Source organism: Hipposideros armiger, unplaced genomic scaffold, assembly GCF_001890085.2.
Source record: "Hipposideros armiger isolate ML-2016 unplaced genomic scaffold, ASM189008v1 scaffold_159, whole genome shotgun sequence".
Lineage (NCBI taxonomy): Eukaryota > Metazoa > Chordata > Mammalia > Chiroptera > Hipposideridae > Hipposideros > Hipposideros armiger.
In genome coordinates, this window is record NW_017731509.1 from 1,221,374 (window position 1) to 1,237,589 (window position 16,216).

Sequence of the window (16,216 nt, forward strand, 5' to 3'; positions counted from 1 at the left end):
ACAACTGAGCAAAAAGTTTGAGTTTCCACAGCAGGGTGATGCGCCTCTGAGGTCAGAATGGCAAAAAGTTCAAGAAATTTTTAGCATACATTCCCCAGCTCCTTCCTTGCTTGTGCTTCAAAGACAGCATCAGATCTGGAGAACAGATATTCGCAAAAGTACACTGAGCGACTGAGAGAGTCCCGTGCTGTGCTGAGGGCATACCAGGATGAATCACAGCCTGGGGCTGTTTACCTCCAGTGGAAATAAAATCCCATTCTGGGTACTATAGGCCTTCCACGTGTCCCAAAGAAGCCAGCTGATGGCCCCAACTCCAAGTCTGTAAGTTCCTATGTGTGAAATCGGCTGTCAGGGAAGTGATACCCTCAGACTAATAGACTCTAATGAGTAGAAATGCAGCATGACATTCCTCAGGAAGAGTTAGAGACAGCATCACACAGACCCTGTGCAGAGAAGGGGAATGATTTCTACTCTAATTGCCCAGAAACAATCACAGGTGAGGACCCAGGCCCATTAACCAGCTGGTTTAGTGGCTCAGGAACTCCTGCTGGGAGAAGCACTCGCAAGAAGTTAAGAAGGATGAGCAGAGGGACAAAAGTCAAATTAGAGGTTAGAGCAGGGAGAAGATTGCACAGAAACCTTTTTCTGCCGAGCCTCACACCCCACGGTTACCTAACTCCCTAAAAGAAGAGCAGTCGAACAGGAACAGCTATAAATCTGTTTCCTCGCATCCAACTGCCCTGGTTGCTATTATTTATAACATTAATTTAATTAAAGTTTCCAGCGAGATAGACTAATTTTTTTACGGTACTGTGTAAAATCAGTTATTTTCAATGACAACATCAGCACCCTTGGTCTAACTAGAAAGCTGGTGCATATTTGGAATTGTTTTCTTTTTTCAATTAAAAAGTCCTCATGGCTCATGCATTTTTTATTCCCCAGTGTTCACTTCTAACGAGTGGGGCATAAAAGGAACAGAGACAACTAATATATAAGTGTACATTTTTTAAAAAATAAGTTGTTTCCATAACATGTACTGTCTGGTTTAATTTTTTATTTTTATTCCTTGCTTTCCTTTAAAAAAAGTAACCATGCATATCCATCAAAAAGGACAAACTAAAATTATAACAATACAGTTGCAAACATCGATACTTTTTCCTACAGGAAAACATTTCTTTTTCTTGCAGCCTATTTCCTTTCCATTCATCCTATATAGACCCACATCTATGCAATACAATACAACTCAAAATGTGTCTGAAGGCATGTAGATGAAATCACCAGGAGTTGGAAATGAAGTCTTATTTTTCTCTTTATTCTAACACATCTTGGGTCCCATGTATGCAATAAAGCGCCTTCTTGTTAATCTACTCATGGCCTCAGGTAGCCAACAAACACCCAGATAAAAGGAAAATTGTACTGTATTTCTTTTTAGTCCTTTCCATTTGCAACTTTCAAAGCCTGGGGGCACAGGTTGATGGGGTGAAATGCAGGCCACTCTCTCATCATCCACTTCATTTAATCCTTTCACCTCCTACCTCTCTCTGCCATTGAGGCCACAGGTGACCCAAGTCATATTTAAACCCACCAGGAAACAAGAGGAAAAGATAAAGGTTCTTGAAAAGACAAAATTAAAAATAGGTCTGCAGGGCTGGCCGAGTGGCTCAGTTGGTTAAGAACTCGCTCAAGAGTTTGAGCTCTGAGCAACAGTGGTTCGAGTCCAGCCCGAGCTGAGCAGCTGCTGAGCTGCCAACAGGTAGCAGGATGGCTCAGCTTAAAAAAAAAAAAAGAAAAAAAAGAAAAAAAATAGGTCTGCTACTGATGTCATTAGAATACAGGGAAACGGTAAACTTGGAACCCACCTAATGAGACTGGAAGAATAAGCCACGGGGTACACAGCATGGGTAGAAGTGGGGAGAGGGCTCAGTAGAATGAGACATCCACCACTGGAATGTCTAGGTTGCCTTAACAATTAAGTAGCCACTCTCTACTTTGCCAAAGAATCTACTACAACTTTGAGTGCAGGTCTTTAGTGATTTAAATAATGAAAGAGAATGAATCTACAGTTTGGCAGCAAAGTCCCCCACGCCAACCCCATTCAGAGAATGTGTGATGTTTTTCAACAGCACAACTATCCATCATCTGCTGGTTACAGGACCGTAACATGTGGTAACCAAACCACCAAGGTCTCCATGTCCAGATGCAGCCGGCATGCCCCCCACCCCACCCTCAAAGGCTGTCCATTGTCACATGTCTGAGGCAGAGAACACTGAAAGAAATAAAGAGCACAAGGTGGAGAGGACAAGACACCAACATCCCTTAGCATCCAAAAACGCATATTTGGCATCTACTCCAGCAAGGAAAGAGGCAAGTGAGAACAAGCGAGATGGCCCTTTAGGCTAAGTGGTCTTCGCTCACCAGCATCACATTGCACTGTCTACCCGCATATCAATTACAAAGCCCCCGCTGGTCTGCTAGAGAAGTGGCCCTGTGAAGATGGCAGCCTGAGTTGCTCTCCAGAGTCCTGAAGGCCAAAAAAAAAAAAAAAAGCACTGTGATGAGATAGAATCAGAGAGAGATACTCAAGAGGTCAGAAATGAAAGGAAACGTGGAATTCATCTAGTCCTAACCCCTTATTGTATATCTAGGGAGCTAAGGCCCAGGGACAGTAAACGACGTTCCCAGCGACATACAGAAATTTAACAATTTCTTTCAGCTCAAATTTTTCAATCCAGAACATCTTTGTGCTAAAAAGCCAGATTCTCAAAGTAGAGAAGCCAATAGTATAGATGTTGTTTAGGCAATCCAAGGAATTACAACAAACAAATTTCCTCACTCAGTAAAACTTTACCCAGCCTCTCCTCCCCTCATAGAAGCTGAGGTAATTCTGGCTCATGAGTTGGGGAGGGGGGGATTAAGTTTCTGAACCTTCTCTCTCACAAGAACAAAAAGGGAAAGAGACCATGTCACATTCTCAAGGCCTTGCCAGGATCAACCAAAGACCTTATCACATTGGAGGAGGTATTTCCTTGCCCACTCAGCTTCAGTTACACGTTTTTAAAGGGACTCTGTTGGCATAAAAACTGTGCATCATTGTGCTGCACTAACGACCCCAGACAAGCTACTGGAGAACCTTGCCTAGGACTTGGCAGTCAGAGTAACTTCAGGAACCTGACTGACCTCAAACCCTATACGGCACCATGGATCCGCATTACACACACACTAGGTCCTGATGCCTAGGACGGGAGCCATTGTTTTTATACAGGTGAAAATGTGACTAAATTGTACTCGTTTTCAGGATGATATTCTAACATTATTTTCTATATGATGGTATATGTCTATAGTGCTTTATGGTGCTATATGTTAATATAGTAGCTTGCAATTTTCTGAGGATTTTACACCCTCTTTTGGTATATTCCTACAACTATATGGTAGAAGAGTTACTTTTATTCCCATTTTACAGATGCAAACACAGCTCCTGACATATGAATGAATGAATGAATGAATGAATGAAGCAAATAAGAATTTTCTAAGAATCTAAGACATAGATTCCCTGATTTCACACTCCTGCATCATTCCACGTAAATCACATTTTATAAATGACCAAGCCAAGACAAAGATCCAGCATTTAGTTCAACCTAGGTGAAATCACAGAGCTCATATGCCTGGTCACAGGGAGAACAGCTCTTTTTTCCCTTTCTATACTTCCTTCTCTGTCTCTCCCTGCAGGCTTTCCCTCACTGCCAACTTGACACCACTCACCCATACACACTCTTCTTTTGCCGGCACTGTGATTGGCTTTGTAATACTTTACAAGAGGAACCTCATTCCAAGCCCAATTCTCATGTGACTGGTACAGAATCAAATCACACAGTGGCCAAGCTGGAAAGCTGCAGAAATTGTCACATATGTTCACCTGGGGTGTTGAGACATTAAGAGGCTACTCCACGTGCCCAGGCGCTCTCCCTCCTGTGAACTCCCAGACCTGATTGTCTCCACCAAGAATCCAGCAATCCATCACGTATTGCCTTATGACATCTCTTGTACTGCTGCCTTGTACTGTTACTTAAATTCACACATAGGGGTGTCCTACTTTCCTAACGTACTTGTCATCTCTTCCTGGACAGAGGCTCTGGAGCTGCTGGGTTCGTCGGGCATGAGGCATATGCTGGCCTCTCAATTTTACTTTAGCTAATTTTGATGATGCGTTTTGTGCACATGTTCCTGTTTGTAGAGTGAATAATATATTGGCCAGGGAAACAAGGGACTGAGAGTCTCAGCCTGGCTCTCTGGGAAGCTGTTGCCTTTGATAGTCATCTCTGAATGCCCCTCTCCCAACTGTAAGCAAAAATGTTCATATAAAATCAATGTAGTACTTATACATGTAGCTTAACTACCTTATGGAATGTGAGGCTTAATAAGATGATGTTTGTAAATACTTTAGGAGCTCTCTGGGAAGAAAGATGCCGTATCACCCTATTTCATTATGAAAACCCAGAGATATAAACAGATGTTCATATCCTGAAGTTACTCTGAAATATTAGACAGAAACCTTGAATTACTGACATGTTCAGTGATTTATACTAAGTTGATTTTTCTACTCCTGCACGCACGTCAAGATCAGTTGTACGCAAAGGTTGAATGCACTCTGCAGTGAATGAATAGCATGTGTTAAAAGTAAAATCTAAATGTTTATTTCTAGACTATAATAATTGAGTTAGCTTTCTATTAGAGTGACTAATGAGCATCAGAGGTACATGCATGTGTGTGTGTGTGTGTGTGTGTTGTGTATGCTTGTACAAGTCTGAACAAATGAGGCGAGAGTTCAGAGCTCTGTTGCAATGTGACTGTGTAAGAGATCATTTTTTTTCCAGCAGTAAGGTAAGAAGAGGTTGGCTTAGAGGGGGGACACCTGCATATTGCAATATGTGCTGGCTGGAGGCAGCTGAATGTACTATTTGATTAGAAAACACATTTGAGTCCGTCCCGTAGCTGGTGAGCAGCTCAGCCCCGCTGTCACTTCCAGACCAAGATGCTGGAAGTGACTATTTGTAGTTCTCTCCACTGCTCAGCTGCTATGATGAGTTGTCAAATTAGCCTGCTCACTGGGCTCAGGCCGAGTCCATGCTTTCTCTGACATCCAGGGACGAAGGCCTATCACTGCAGAGGGCCCTGGTGATTTCAAAAATTTTAAAAAATGACTGAATGAATAAGCCATGCACTTCATGATGGCAAGGACTCTCATTTCTTTGTATCCTCCACAGCTTGGCAGAGACAGTGGGTCCAATACATTCATCTGATGGGTTGATAGGCAATTAAAAGCTACCAAATAAAGGAAAGAAAATCCGTTTTGTGGTGAGTGAGAAAGAACTCTTATGTACTAAATCCCATATGTCAGTGGATCCTGGGCTTTGATTAATGGGGAAGGGCTGCAGGGTAGGCTGAGCACGGAGCGAGAGAAGATGAGGAAGGCGAATTCAGGCCTCATTCTGGGCTTTGTTGGCAACTCTGAATATAAAGGCAGCTAGAGGAAAACCCAACACAATGGAGACAATCTACCTGGCCCCCCAACTGAATGCGTCCTTTTATGTTTCTAGCTTGAGGTAATCTGCTACCTACATTTTGGGAGCTTCTAACTAGGCCCAGTTAAACAGCTGAAGCAGGGAGAAAGGCGTAAGTCTCCGTAGCAAGCAGCAAGTGTTAAAGTACCGACGAAAATAGCACTCGTGTTTCTTGTGATAATTTGTGTAATTCTATCTGAAAAGGCTCCGTTTCCCAATTCTAACCTAAAAAAAGGTAAAAATCCTGCTGCGGTTGCTCAGGGCAAAGGAATTGGCCTGGGAAACCTTGTCTTCCTGTTTTCAAATGTGGTTATGTTCCTTGAGCCCTCTGTAGCCTCTCTCCCCTGGGAAAGCTGCCCGGTGTGGTTTGTCCTGGGAAGTACCTGAGTTACAGAGGTGCTGTGGAGGGAAGAGATGACTGTTTGGGAGTTAGATCCCAGTTCAAAGTTTTGGCTCCATGTTTATTAGATAATGTGATTGTGGCCGAGTTACTTACCTTCTCTGAACCTTTCTAACTCCAAATCTGCACAATGGGTCTAACACAATTGTCCCACATGGCTATCCTAAGGAATATCATGCCTAACACATTTCCTGGCCTGTAGTAGGTGCCCAGTAAATACAGGGCCCTACCTCAATGCCAACACAATGGGTTCGGTTAGTAAGATTCCACATCTTACTAAACACCTCCGAAGGTCAGTAATACTCGAGAGGAGAAAGCTGCTCACACTGCACCAGCCAGCCTCTTGTCTTCCCTCATGTTCCAAGCCCAAGGCCACTGGTCCCCACTGTTGAGCTGAACAGCCTAGCAGCTAGAGCAAGGCACACAAGTCAGACTTGGGTCCAAATCCTAGCGCTGCCACACAACAGCAGGGCTGCAGACACATAATACAACCTCAGTTCCATCATTTAAAAATGAGAAACATAATAGCATGAGTGTGGGATGAATTAATCTATATGAAATGCTTAATTAGCACACTGCCTAGCACAGTCAACACTCAATAAATGTTATCTATCACATCACCATGTATCATCTAACCTACAGAACTCCAGTGGGGTGACAGGTTGAGAAAAATAACTCTAAACATCAAAGGAGTCAAAAAAAGTAAGAAACTCATGATGGTGTGAAATGAGTGGCTTAGGGAGTAAAAAAATCAGCTTCGGTGAAATTCACTCTCTGAGAGGGTAGCCTAGATAAGATGTAGTGAGCCAGCATCTTGATGAGCGGACTGGAGCTCCCGCCCCTCTAAAATCAGCTAGTGCTGGCTTGGAAGAAATTTGTGAAGAAGATGTTTATTTTGTGCATTAGGCACTACCCTCTCTTTAATATTTCTCTCCTCCTTACTGGGGCTCTGCGTCAGATACTTAGTTTTCCAGTTGTCCCCCATTTATTTACTGCAGCCCAGCCTCTCCTCCATCGTCCTCCACCTCTATCTAAACCTCTATCTAAAATGGTTTTGAAATGCCGGTCCATGCCCCTAGTCTAGACTGCCTGCATTAAAACACATGGAGAGCTTGCTAAAAATATAGCTTCTCAGGTTCCCACCCTCAGGGTCTGATCCAGTGGGTCAACAATGGGGCCTGGTTACCCATGTATGTTCTTATTAAGTTCCCCAATAATTCTTACGTATAGTCAGGTTTGGAATATGTTTCTAGACTTTCCCCACACCAAAATCAAAATTTACCTCTCCTGTGGCCCAGTCATTATGGGCCTTTCATTCCCCTGACCTAGCTAAAAACCTCAATTTGTGTTTGAGTCCATGAATCAGCAACTGGCAACAACTGTATTTTTTCCCTCAAAGATCTTACGCAAAGGACAATATGTTATGCCATACACGAAAGTATGAAAACATTTCAAGAGAAGGGAAGGAATATTTAGAATCTCCTCAGCCCATTCTTTATAAATGGGACTGACCCTAAAGAATATGGTGGACTCCAGCTCTCCCACCCTCTCCCCAACTTTCCAGGTAGAGAGGTTGATGTAGCCAAGGACACACAGTAGATGAAAGGTTGGAGATGAAGAGGCACCACACACATGCAGAATAAATAACAATGACGTATTGAACACTGAAGGCCAAGCATCACCCTAAGCACTTTACATAGATGATCTCATTTAACCTTCCCATCCATGAGTATGTATTAGTTATTATTCCCAGTTTACAGATTTTAAAACTGAGATGCAAAGACATTAACTTGCCCAAATTCGCACAGCTCACAAGTGGCTGAGGATGGGAGAAGAGACTATCTCATAGGGAACAGGGAATTTGTGAAGGCATGAAACCTTAGATTAGTGCAGACATAGCCGTTTCTCCTCTTTTCCTCTTCTCTAGAGAGAAGAATATTGAGGGGAGGGGGGAGATCAAACTCTTGGAAAGAGGAAGCAAAAAATTCTATAGCAAGGAAGCAGCAGTGTCTCCAAGACTTGTCAGTTGGGAATTACTAAGCCAGGGCTTTGAGCCATCTTTCTGGCCTCTGGCATAGAGGGACACGTCAGGCCCTTCCTCTGCTCTGCCATTTGGGCAGCATACGGGACGAGTGTGTGTGTGGCGGGGGGTGGGGGTGGGGCAGGGGAAAACCAGAGTGCTACCTGACAGCCTTTAGTTCTAGAGAACTGAAAGAGACAATGAGCTCTTGAAGGTGGCAATGGAGATAGCAGCTTGAAGGTTGGCTTTATTCAAGCTGCCAAGCCCAGGACTGCAGGGTAAAAAGCCAGTGGTTTCTATGGAAACTTTGTCTATGCACTCATATTCTATCTGGATGATTCTTCAGAAAGTACCTTAAATAAATGACATCAAAATGGACCAAGACTCACTTCCACATGGAGGAACTTCCCTTAAGCCTGACACTAGTTTCTATTCTCGACCTTTCCGGGTCCTCTTCTAAAAGAGTCTACAGAGCTGGGGCGGCGAGCACATTAAATCTCTCATCAGAAATGTGGTCTGGAGCTGATCGACCTTGGATTATCCCTCCTTCTGTTGGGTTCTGAGAGGAAGGCTGTCCCCAACCTGCCTGTTCTTTATCCTGGGCCCAAGAGAGCAAGTTCTGTGGCTGAACAGTCATTTTAACTTTGATGGTATCATTAATGACAACAAACAATTCATGGGCACTGCTTGCAATGCAAAAATGTCTCCTTAATAGGACTCCGATCACTATCCATAAGGATTTTCAGTGGGTTCTGGAGAGATCAAAGCATTCCCCCTGACCACAATTATCCAGCTGTCCAGCCGCAAAGGACCCACTGGAGACCAATAGCTCCTTTCTTCAGCTGGCAGTAAACCTGACTCCAATGACAGATGTGGGGGACAATATCTCCGTCACAACCCAACCCATGCCCTCCTGTAAAAACCCTCAGACGTCACAAATGCGCCTGCTATCCTCTAACAAGCTGGAAGGCTCATTCCTCTGCAGAGAACGGACGGTATTAATTCCGAAAGACTCAAAGAACAGCCTTTTTAAAAGCCTCCATTTGGAAAAGATATTTAAGCAAAGCTGTGCCTGATGAAGTGAAATAGAATTAGCCGCTTCAGTAGCACAGGCTTCTCAGATTCATTCTAAGGTAGACTGGCTTATTCACTTCCAAGGAGAACGAACTCAACAACAATATATCACAGTTAACTGTGATCACAGCTCCATGGAATTTCAGACGGTGCCTGGAGTACACTGAGGCGCACTTAATATTCCCCACTCTGTAATCAACCTTTTGTACATTTGTTCCTAATCACAGGATACTGTTTCATCTTAATGAACTGTTTTCTTAGAGTATTACAGTTGGTCACTTCAGCATGCCTAATGGCCCATTTGGTAGGTTAAATTACAATTAGGGTCCCTTGGTTTTTGTTTCCCAGTAAGGCTTGACAGGGGTTTGATGTTTCCCTCTTCCCATGGCTCAAGTTCAAGGACAAATCATGAAAGACCAAAGGCCAAGACATACCTGTTACAGTCGACGTGGAGGAGGAGATGAGAGGCGCTAACGGACAGCGCGACCTTGTGCCACTGTCCATCTGCCATCCGGTACGGAAGGGCCTCTGTCCTGGGCTTCCCATTGTGTATATAATGATACCGAATCTCATCCCTCAGACCGCTGCTCTCCAGTTCAAAATAGCTGTATGGAAAGCAACAAAAATTTTATTTTCCTTCTGGACAGCACAGCCATCATCAATCCTCACTACGTGCTAGCTTACCACCAGGTTTCTCAAAATCTAAAATTAGCCAAACATGACACAAAGAGCTATGATCCAAAATCAATCGTACCGTATGGAACCCAATTCACAGATGGTCTGGGGGCCCTCATGGTGACACTTTGAGCCTCTGAAATGGAGATTGATTGATTGATACACTGTGAGGTGACAGGCCACAAACTAATTAGCAAAGCTCGGTATAGTTGCCTTTTAAATACTTAGAAGTACTGCTCAGAATCCTCTTTCTATTGTCTAAAAAAGGCCACTTGTGTGGAATGGACTTACTAATGTTTATTGTTTTATTACTGCCATTTTTACTTTTCTAAGAATTAAAAACAGAAGTCATGCTGGATATCATATCAGAGATTGAAAGAAATTATCAGAATAAAGAGATTAGTAAGGCTTTTTGTGTTTGTTTGGGTTTTTTTTTTATTTCCCCCTGCATAAAAAGCTGTAAGTGAACAACTATTCCTAGATAATGAGTAAGGAAGAAAAGGTTAAAGCTACTCACATATGGACTAGCATTTCAAATTATCATGAAATAAGCCATGTAATTGAGTTTTTTCATTCCCTAGATTCTCATGCTTGCCAGGCCCATGAAAAGCTCTTAGCCCCACCACTACAGTCTGCACTTGAGTCATAAAATACAGCAGGCAACTCTGGTACACCCCTCAGACTCACACATGGCTTATATGTTCATGAAGGGGCAGACCTATGTAGTCTGTCTCCTGTGCCTCTTTCTGAAACATGTCATCATCATTGCCATCAAAACTGGGCCTGATCTCACTGCACGAGGCATTTAATGTATGCTATCTCGTTTATCACCCCCCAGAACTCACAAGACAGATATTATTACCCCTTTTAAAATATTAAAAAACTGAGATTCTAGAATTAAATAACATACCCAACTCAGGGTTTAAATGTCGGTCTCAATTTGACATCCTGTAGACTTTCTACCAGTTTGCCTGCCCATCTCAGAGGCACAGTAAAGTCGTAAAATTGGCCTCAGTGGGCACTGTCTCCCAGCAGCTCATTAATACAGACAATTAAAAAAGTGCTCGCCTTGACAGGTAACCAGGGTCAATCCCTAGATTTGGAAGGACCTACTGCTTCTCCTCTAATCAGCTGAGTTGGCCTAACCGAACAAGCCAGGTCATATTTAATCTGAAACACAAAATGCACCTTCTATGAGAACCAAAACGAATATATCATGAAATTCAGCCTCTATTGTGCATGACTCCCAAATCTCGTGTCAGAGAAAAACACATATTTCTTGCTCATCTGTCACAGGGATCTTCCCAAGAGAATGGTACAAGGGGAAGTAGAGTGAAGACCAGCCTCTGACCTTCCTTATTTGCAAGAGGCAAATAATGAGGCCCAAGGTCATAAACTAAAGACGTTATTTATACTATTGCAGCTGGTTCCTGGGTCCAGGTACATACTTATTAGCTATAACAAATATAATACATATTCCATAATACTGCAAAAGAAAAAATCCCTTAACATAAAAGACATTCATTTCAAGGAAATCCTCCAAATTTCTTCTAAGGATCGAGAACATTAGAAGAATCAAACAATCGGGAACTTAAAAGGTTAAGAAGTCCTTAAGATTATCTGGTCATTCATTAGTTTATTCAACATGTTTCTGAACACACAGTGAAGGACTGAAAAAAGGGTTTACATATAGATCCTGTTCTCAAGATACTTTGAGACTAGTGGAAAGGGAAATAAAATATGTGTCCCTCCCATAAACAGCTAGATACTGGCCTAAGAGAAACAAATGGAAGGCAAGGGAAGCTATCATTTCATGAGTGGCTGCCATGTGCCAGGAATGGGCCAAGTGCTTTCATAAACATCATCTCATTTAATTTCCTCAAGGTAGATAGTATTATCCCTATATTACAGATGAGTTCACATATGACCTGAGACATTAAGTACCTTGCCCAAGATCACACAGCTCTTATATATAAAAGCAGCATGATTTTATATTCAAGACCTTAACAAGATTAATACCGCACATCATGAGAAACCTCTCGATTATTTTAACCAATAAGCTACTGCTAGGGGAAGGAACGTGACGTTGAAAGGACTTCAATAAATGACAATTAGAAATGCCCAGAGAGATCACCTGAAGGAATCATTTTCAAAAAGGAGGCAGATACATCTAACTGATTTAATCATTCTGGGGTTATGGCCTCATTGAACAAGTGCTCCATGTATTACAAACAGATCTTTTAAATATCACTTTACAAAGCATTGGAGCAAGGGGTCACCTTGGGGTAATCACAATTATACAGATATGAAAAAAGGAATCGGCCCTATTGTTAGACAAGTAGACACTGGCATCTTTGGGTAAAGTTTCTTACAGCATCATTCTCATATTCAAAAAGTGTTGTATCCCCAACACCTTGGATGAAAGTCAAGATGATATAGTTTTTGTGTTGATAACTGCTGAACCGGTCCTAAGGATGACAAAGACACTGGACGGCTAAATTATATCTGGATAAAATCATTTCATGAGTGCTGGGATGGGAATAGGCAATATTTCCAAGCAGTAACCGTTTGCTAAGAGAGATGCAAGGCTGAATCCCGACAGCCACTTGGAGGAAGTGCTTATTTGGCCTGATGGCTTTTGGCTGCAGCCTGGAGGGGAGACTGGGTAGTAGAGCTCCGTTATTCAAAGTATAGTCCACAGATCAGTAGCATCATCACCACCACCTGTGGATATTCAGATTCTGGGGCCCCCACCAAGGCCTACTTGAATCAGAATCTGCATTTTAATAAGACCCCCTGATGATTCACTTGCACATTAAAGTTGAAGAAGCACTGCAGTCGAGCACACCAGGTGTTGCTTTACTTCCTGGCCAGCTGGCCATGGTGAGCGAGGCAGAAGCTGGATGCTACAGCAATGAGAGCCCTGCGGCGCCGGCAGGGAGAGGAAGGGCACTGGAAGTGACTGCAGGCAAGTGTCTAGTGAGCTCTCTGCCCTGACCAGTCCTCTCTCTTCAGGCTGTAAGTGCTTCGTGTTCCCCTTGGCGTTGGGGGGAGGGGCAGCTGGGTGAGTGATAAAATCGCTGGGCAGATTGTGTGAGCGGCATTTCTCCCCTTAGGCTTGGACCTCAGCCATGTGTGCTATTCCAGTGAACTATCTCGGCTCCCAGAAAAGCCCGTTCGTCCTGCAAATATTTGAAGACAGCAATGACATTCATTACTAAGATCTGTGTTTCAGACCAAGCTTCCCCAGCATCCTCCTTTATATTCCTGTCTCCCAACCAGACGATGAGGTTTCTGCCTCACTCCTCTTTTCAGATCCTTCCCCATCTTGGCCCCCATGCTCTAGGTATGGTAAAATAGATCAGCGTCCCCGTTAAATACAGCTTCTGCTTCCAATGACCTTCCCATCATCTAACAGTGCAAGGGCTTTCACACAAAATGCTAGGAAGGCGGTTTTTCCCATCGTGTATTTACATAGCTACGTTTTTTAAACCTAAGCCCTTGCTTAAGGTTATGCAGACTCTGTCCAGGACCCATGCAGTTGCACACTGCTGGGATAATGAAGGGAAGGTGCCAAAAACACCAAGAAGGTATCCTGTGCCCTCCCTCAGGTCAGGGGCCTCAGGGACTAAGTAACTGAAAAAAAACAAGCAATGGCACAATTTTTAAGTAAATATGTAGTAGTGCAAAGAGCACTGGCCACAGGATACCACTGGATAACCTTAACCATGCTACACACCGTGAAACCTTGGGCAAATGTGTCCCCACCTCTCTGTACCTCAATTTCTCCTGTCTGTTAGTTACATAAAGTGACTAGATCTGACCAGCATGCCCTAGGGTTCCTTGGAAGGGCCTTAGCGTTTATGGCAACGAGGAAAGGATGGGAGAAGCTTCACTCTCCTCTGGTGTATACATTGGCATTCCCATAAGATTTCATTTGAATAAAAGAGATCCACTTCCAAAAATAGTCTGAAATGACTGCACTAAGTCATCTTTAAGGTCCGGCTCAGGTCCAAATTCATATACTGTTTTGCAAACTGATAAACTTTAAAAGAATCTGAATGACTGGTTGGTCAGTTAGTTTCATTCTACCTTTGACTTTTCCAGCAACACTTAGGCTCCAGGCTCTTTGGCGGCCTGGAGAAGAGAGGCTAGGAGATGGCAGGTGTAACAAACAGAGGTAAGAGTCACACCCTGCCCTTCTCCCTGGACATATAGCAGATTATACACATATTTCCCAGTCCCCTTGAATCTAGGAGGGACCACTTGACCAGTTGTCACCAACAAAACATGAGTACAGATGATGTGTATGACGGAGGCTAGGCAATAAAGACAGAGTGTGCCTCATCCACGCCAGTTGCAGAGGGTCCAGTAGAGAGGATTCTGACGCCTTGGTGGGTGGTGGTATCATTAGGTAGAATAAACCTGGGTTGTTACGTGACTGTATGGAGCACAGACACCATTCCTCACACAGACTAACACTGAGTTAAAAACTAAACAAAAATAAATCTTTAATAATAATAATCCACAGAGATTTAGAGGTTATTAGATTTAGCAGTTATTAGGCAGGCTACCTTGACTCATTGAAGAGAGGTACAGGAACATGAAAACTGAGGAAAGGCAAAACCTGAGAAGTAGCCATGGACACCAAGCTACCGCTAGACTATAAACAGAAAGAGATGGCAGGAGGCATGAAGACAGTCATCTCCTGTGCTGTATGTAACATGTAACCTGCACTGTATGTCCTAATATTCTGTTAGGCAAATGGTGTTTTCCAAAAATACCCATAGTATCTCCCATCTCACACACTCTTCTACTATGTAATCTTGACGTTCTTTCAATTGAAAGGTGAAATCTAGACCCCTCCCTGGAACTTGGGTGGTCCTGTAAGGGCTTTAAGGGCAAATGTAATGCTTGGTGACTTCCAAGGCTGGGTGACAAAATATGATACACTTGCTCTCTTGCTTGCCAGAACACTTGAGCGTCAAGTCCTGAGTCGCTGTGTAAGAAGTCTGACTACCGTGGTTACCACCATGCTATAAGGAAGTCCAAACCATACTGGAGAGGCTGCCTCTACGTGCCCTGGTCAACAGCCCCAGCTGGTATCCCAGCCAACCACCAACATAAACACCAGACATATGAGTAAAAACACCTCCAGATGGTTTCCCCAGCTGTCCACTCTTCCCAGCTGGAACCACAACCACTGTGGAATAGAGACAAGCCAGCCCTCTGGAAGCTGTCCAAATTCCTGACCCACAGCATCTGCAAGCATAATAAATTTGGGGATGGTTTGTTCCACATCAGTAGAAACTGGAACACTCTAACTTTATGTATACAGGTTTTTACCTTTAAAAACGGAAACTATAATTTAGGTATGTCCCTACTAAATGCTTGAGGTTACTGGCCAAATGATCAAATCTCAAAGTGCCAATTTTCTGCTCACAGCCCCACAGACTTATAACTATGTATTTTCTTCTAGCATCAGAAATGGAATTCCATCCCCAAAATGAAACTTAAACAACATCAATAAATCATATCTTTTAAAATGCATGGATTTCAGAAGCTATTATTAAAAATAAATACCAAAGAAATACATTGGTATCTGTCTCACTAAGCCATTATTTTTCTTGTCTCAAGTCCCAAGCTTTTAGCCTCAAACTTCATGTTTACTAAAATGGAAGAGACCACCTCAGTGGTCCCTTTATAAATCAGAGTATCTTCTGTGGTCCCTAGCCCCAAGTTCTCTTCCAGTCTGCAGTGTTATTTGACTAAGTCCTAATTTACCTAGACAAAATTCCATTACTCCCAACATTTCTTCCTTTATTCAGAGCAATATGGTGTAGTAGAAAGACAATAAACATCAGAAAAATAAGATGCCTGGTATACAAGGGGCTTCAGAGTCCAACTAACTGGTGTGCCATCCCTGCCTCAGCCCTCTGTGACTGTGAACTAGAGACACCATTTCATTAAGCTTCCTTTTCCTCATTGAGTAGACAGTATCTACGTCACAGGTTTCTTTTGAAGAAAGAAATGACATAGCATTTGTAAATCACCATATAATGTGCCCAGTGTCCGCTAGTGATTGACTTCTCTTCCTTATTTCTTTCCACACACACAGAAAGGATCAGCCTCACAGAGGCGTGATGCTGCCTTTTCTCAGAAAGAAGTGTTTCTCTGCCTCCCCTTTTCCCTTGTTTAGATTTGACCTGGTGATTTTATTTGCAGTTGTAAACTTACATATTAGTTCTGTACTCAGCCCTCTTAGCAAACATCCAGCTAGAGATTAATGGTGACAGCAATTACCAACTGCCTCTGTTGTTGAAAATAAAACATTCACTGTTAAATGAAATGTAAAAATAAGGCTCTTTGCACCTATTCCCAACAGCTCCACTGCAGTCTCGAAAAGCATGACAGTAGCCTTTCTGTTCTTACTGAAGTAAAGGCCAGGAGAAAAGAGCCAGGAGAAAAGACTCAGAACCTTGGAAAGTT

The 16,216-nt window shown here is 43.0% G+C and overlaps 1 protein-coding gene across 2 annotated transcripts in view; it reads right to left on the reverse strand.

Moving 5' to 3' along the window:
* The window catches only part of NELL1 (neural EGFL like 1), an 835,074-nt gene that overhangs the window by 692,890 nt on the left and 125,968 nt on the right, over nucleotides 1-16,216 (reverse strand). For both annotated transcript variants that reach the window (XM_019651350.1, XM_019651349.1), the window contains exon 4: nucleotides 9,487-9,657. In XM_019651350.1, coding sequence (XP_019506895.1) covers nucleotides 9,487-9,657 — 171 coding nt within the window. The remainder of the gene's footprint in view (nucleotides 1-9,486; nucleotides 9,658-16,216) is intronic.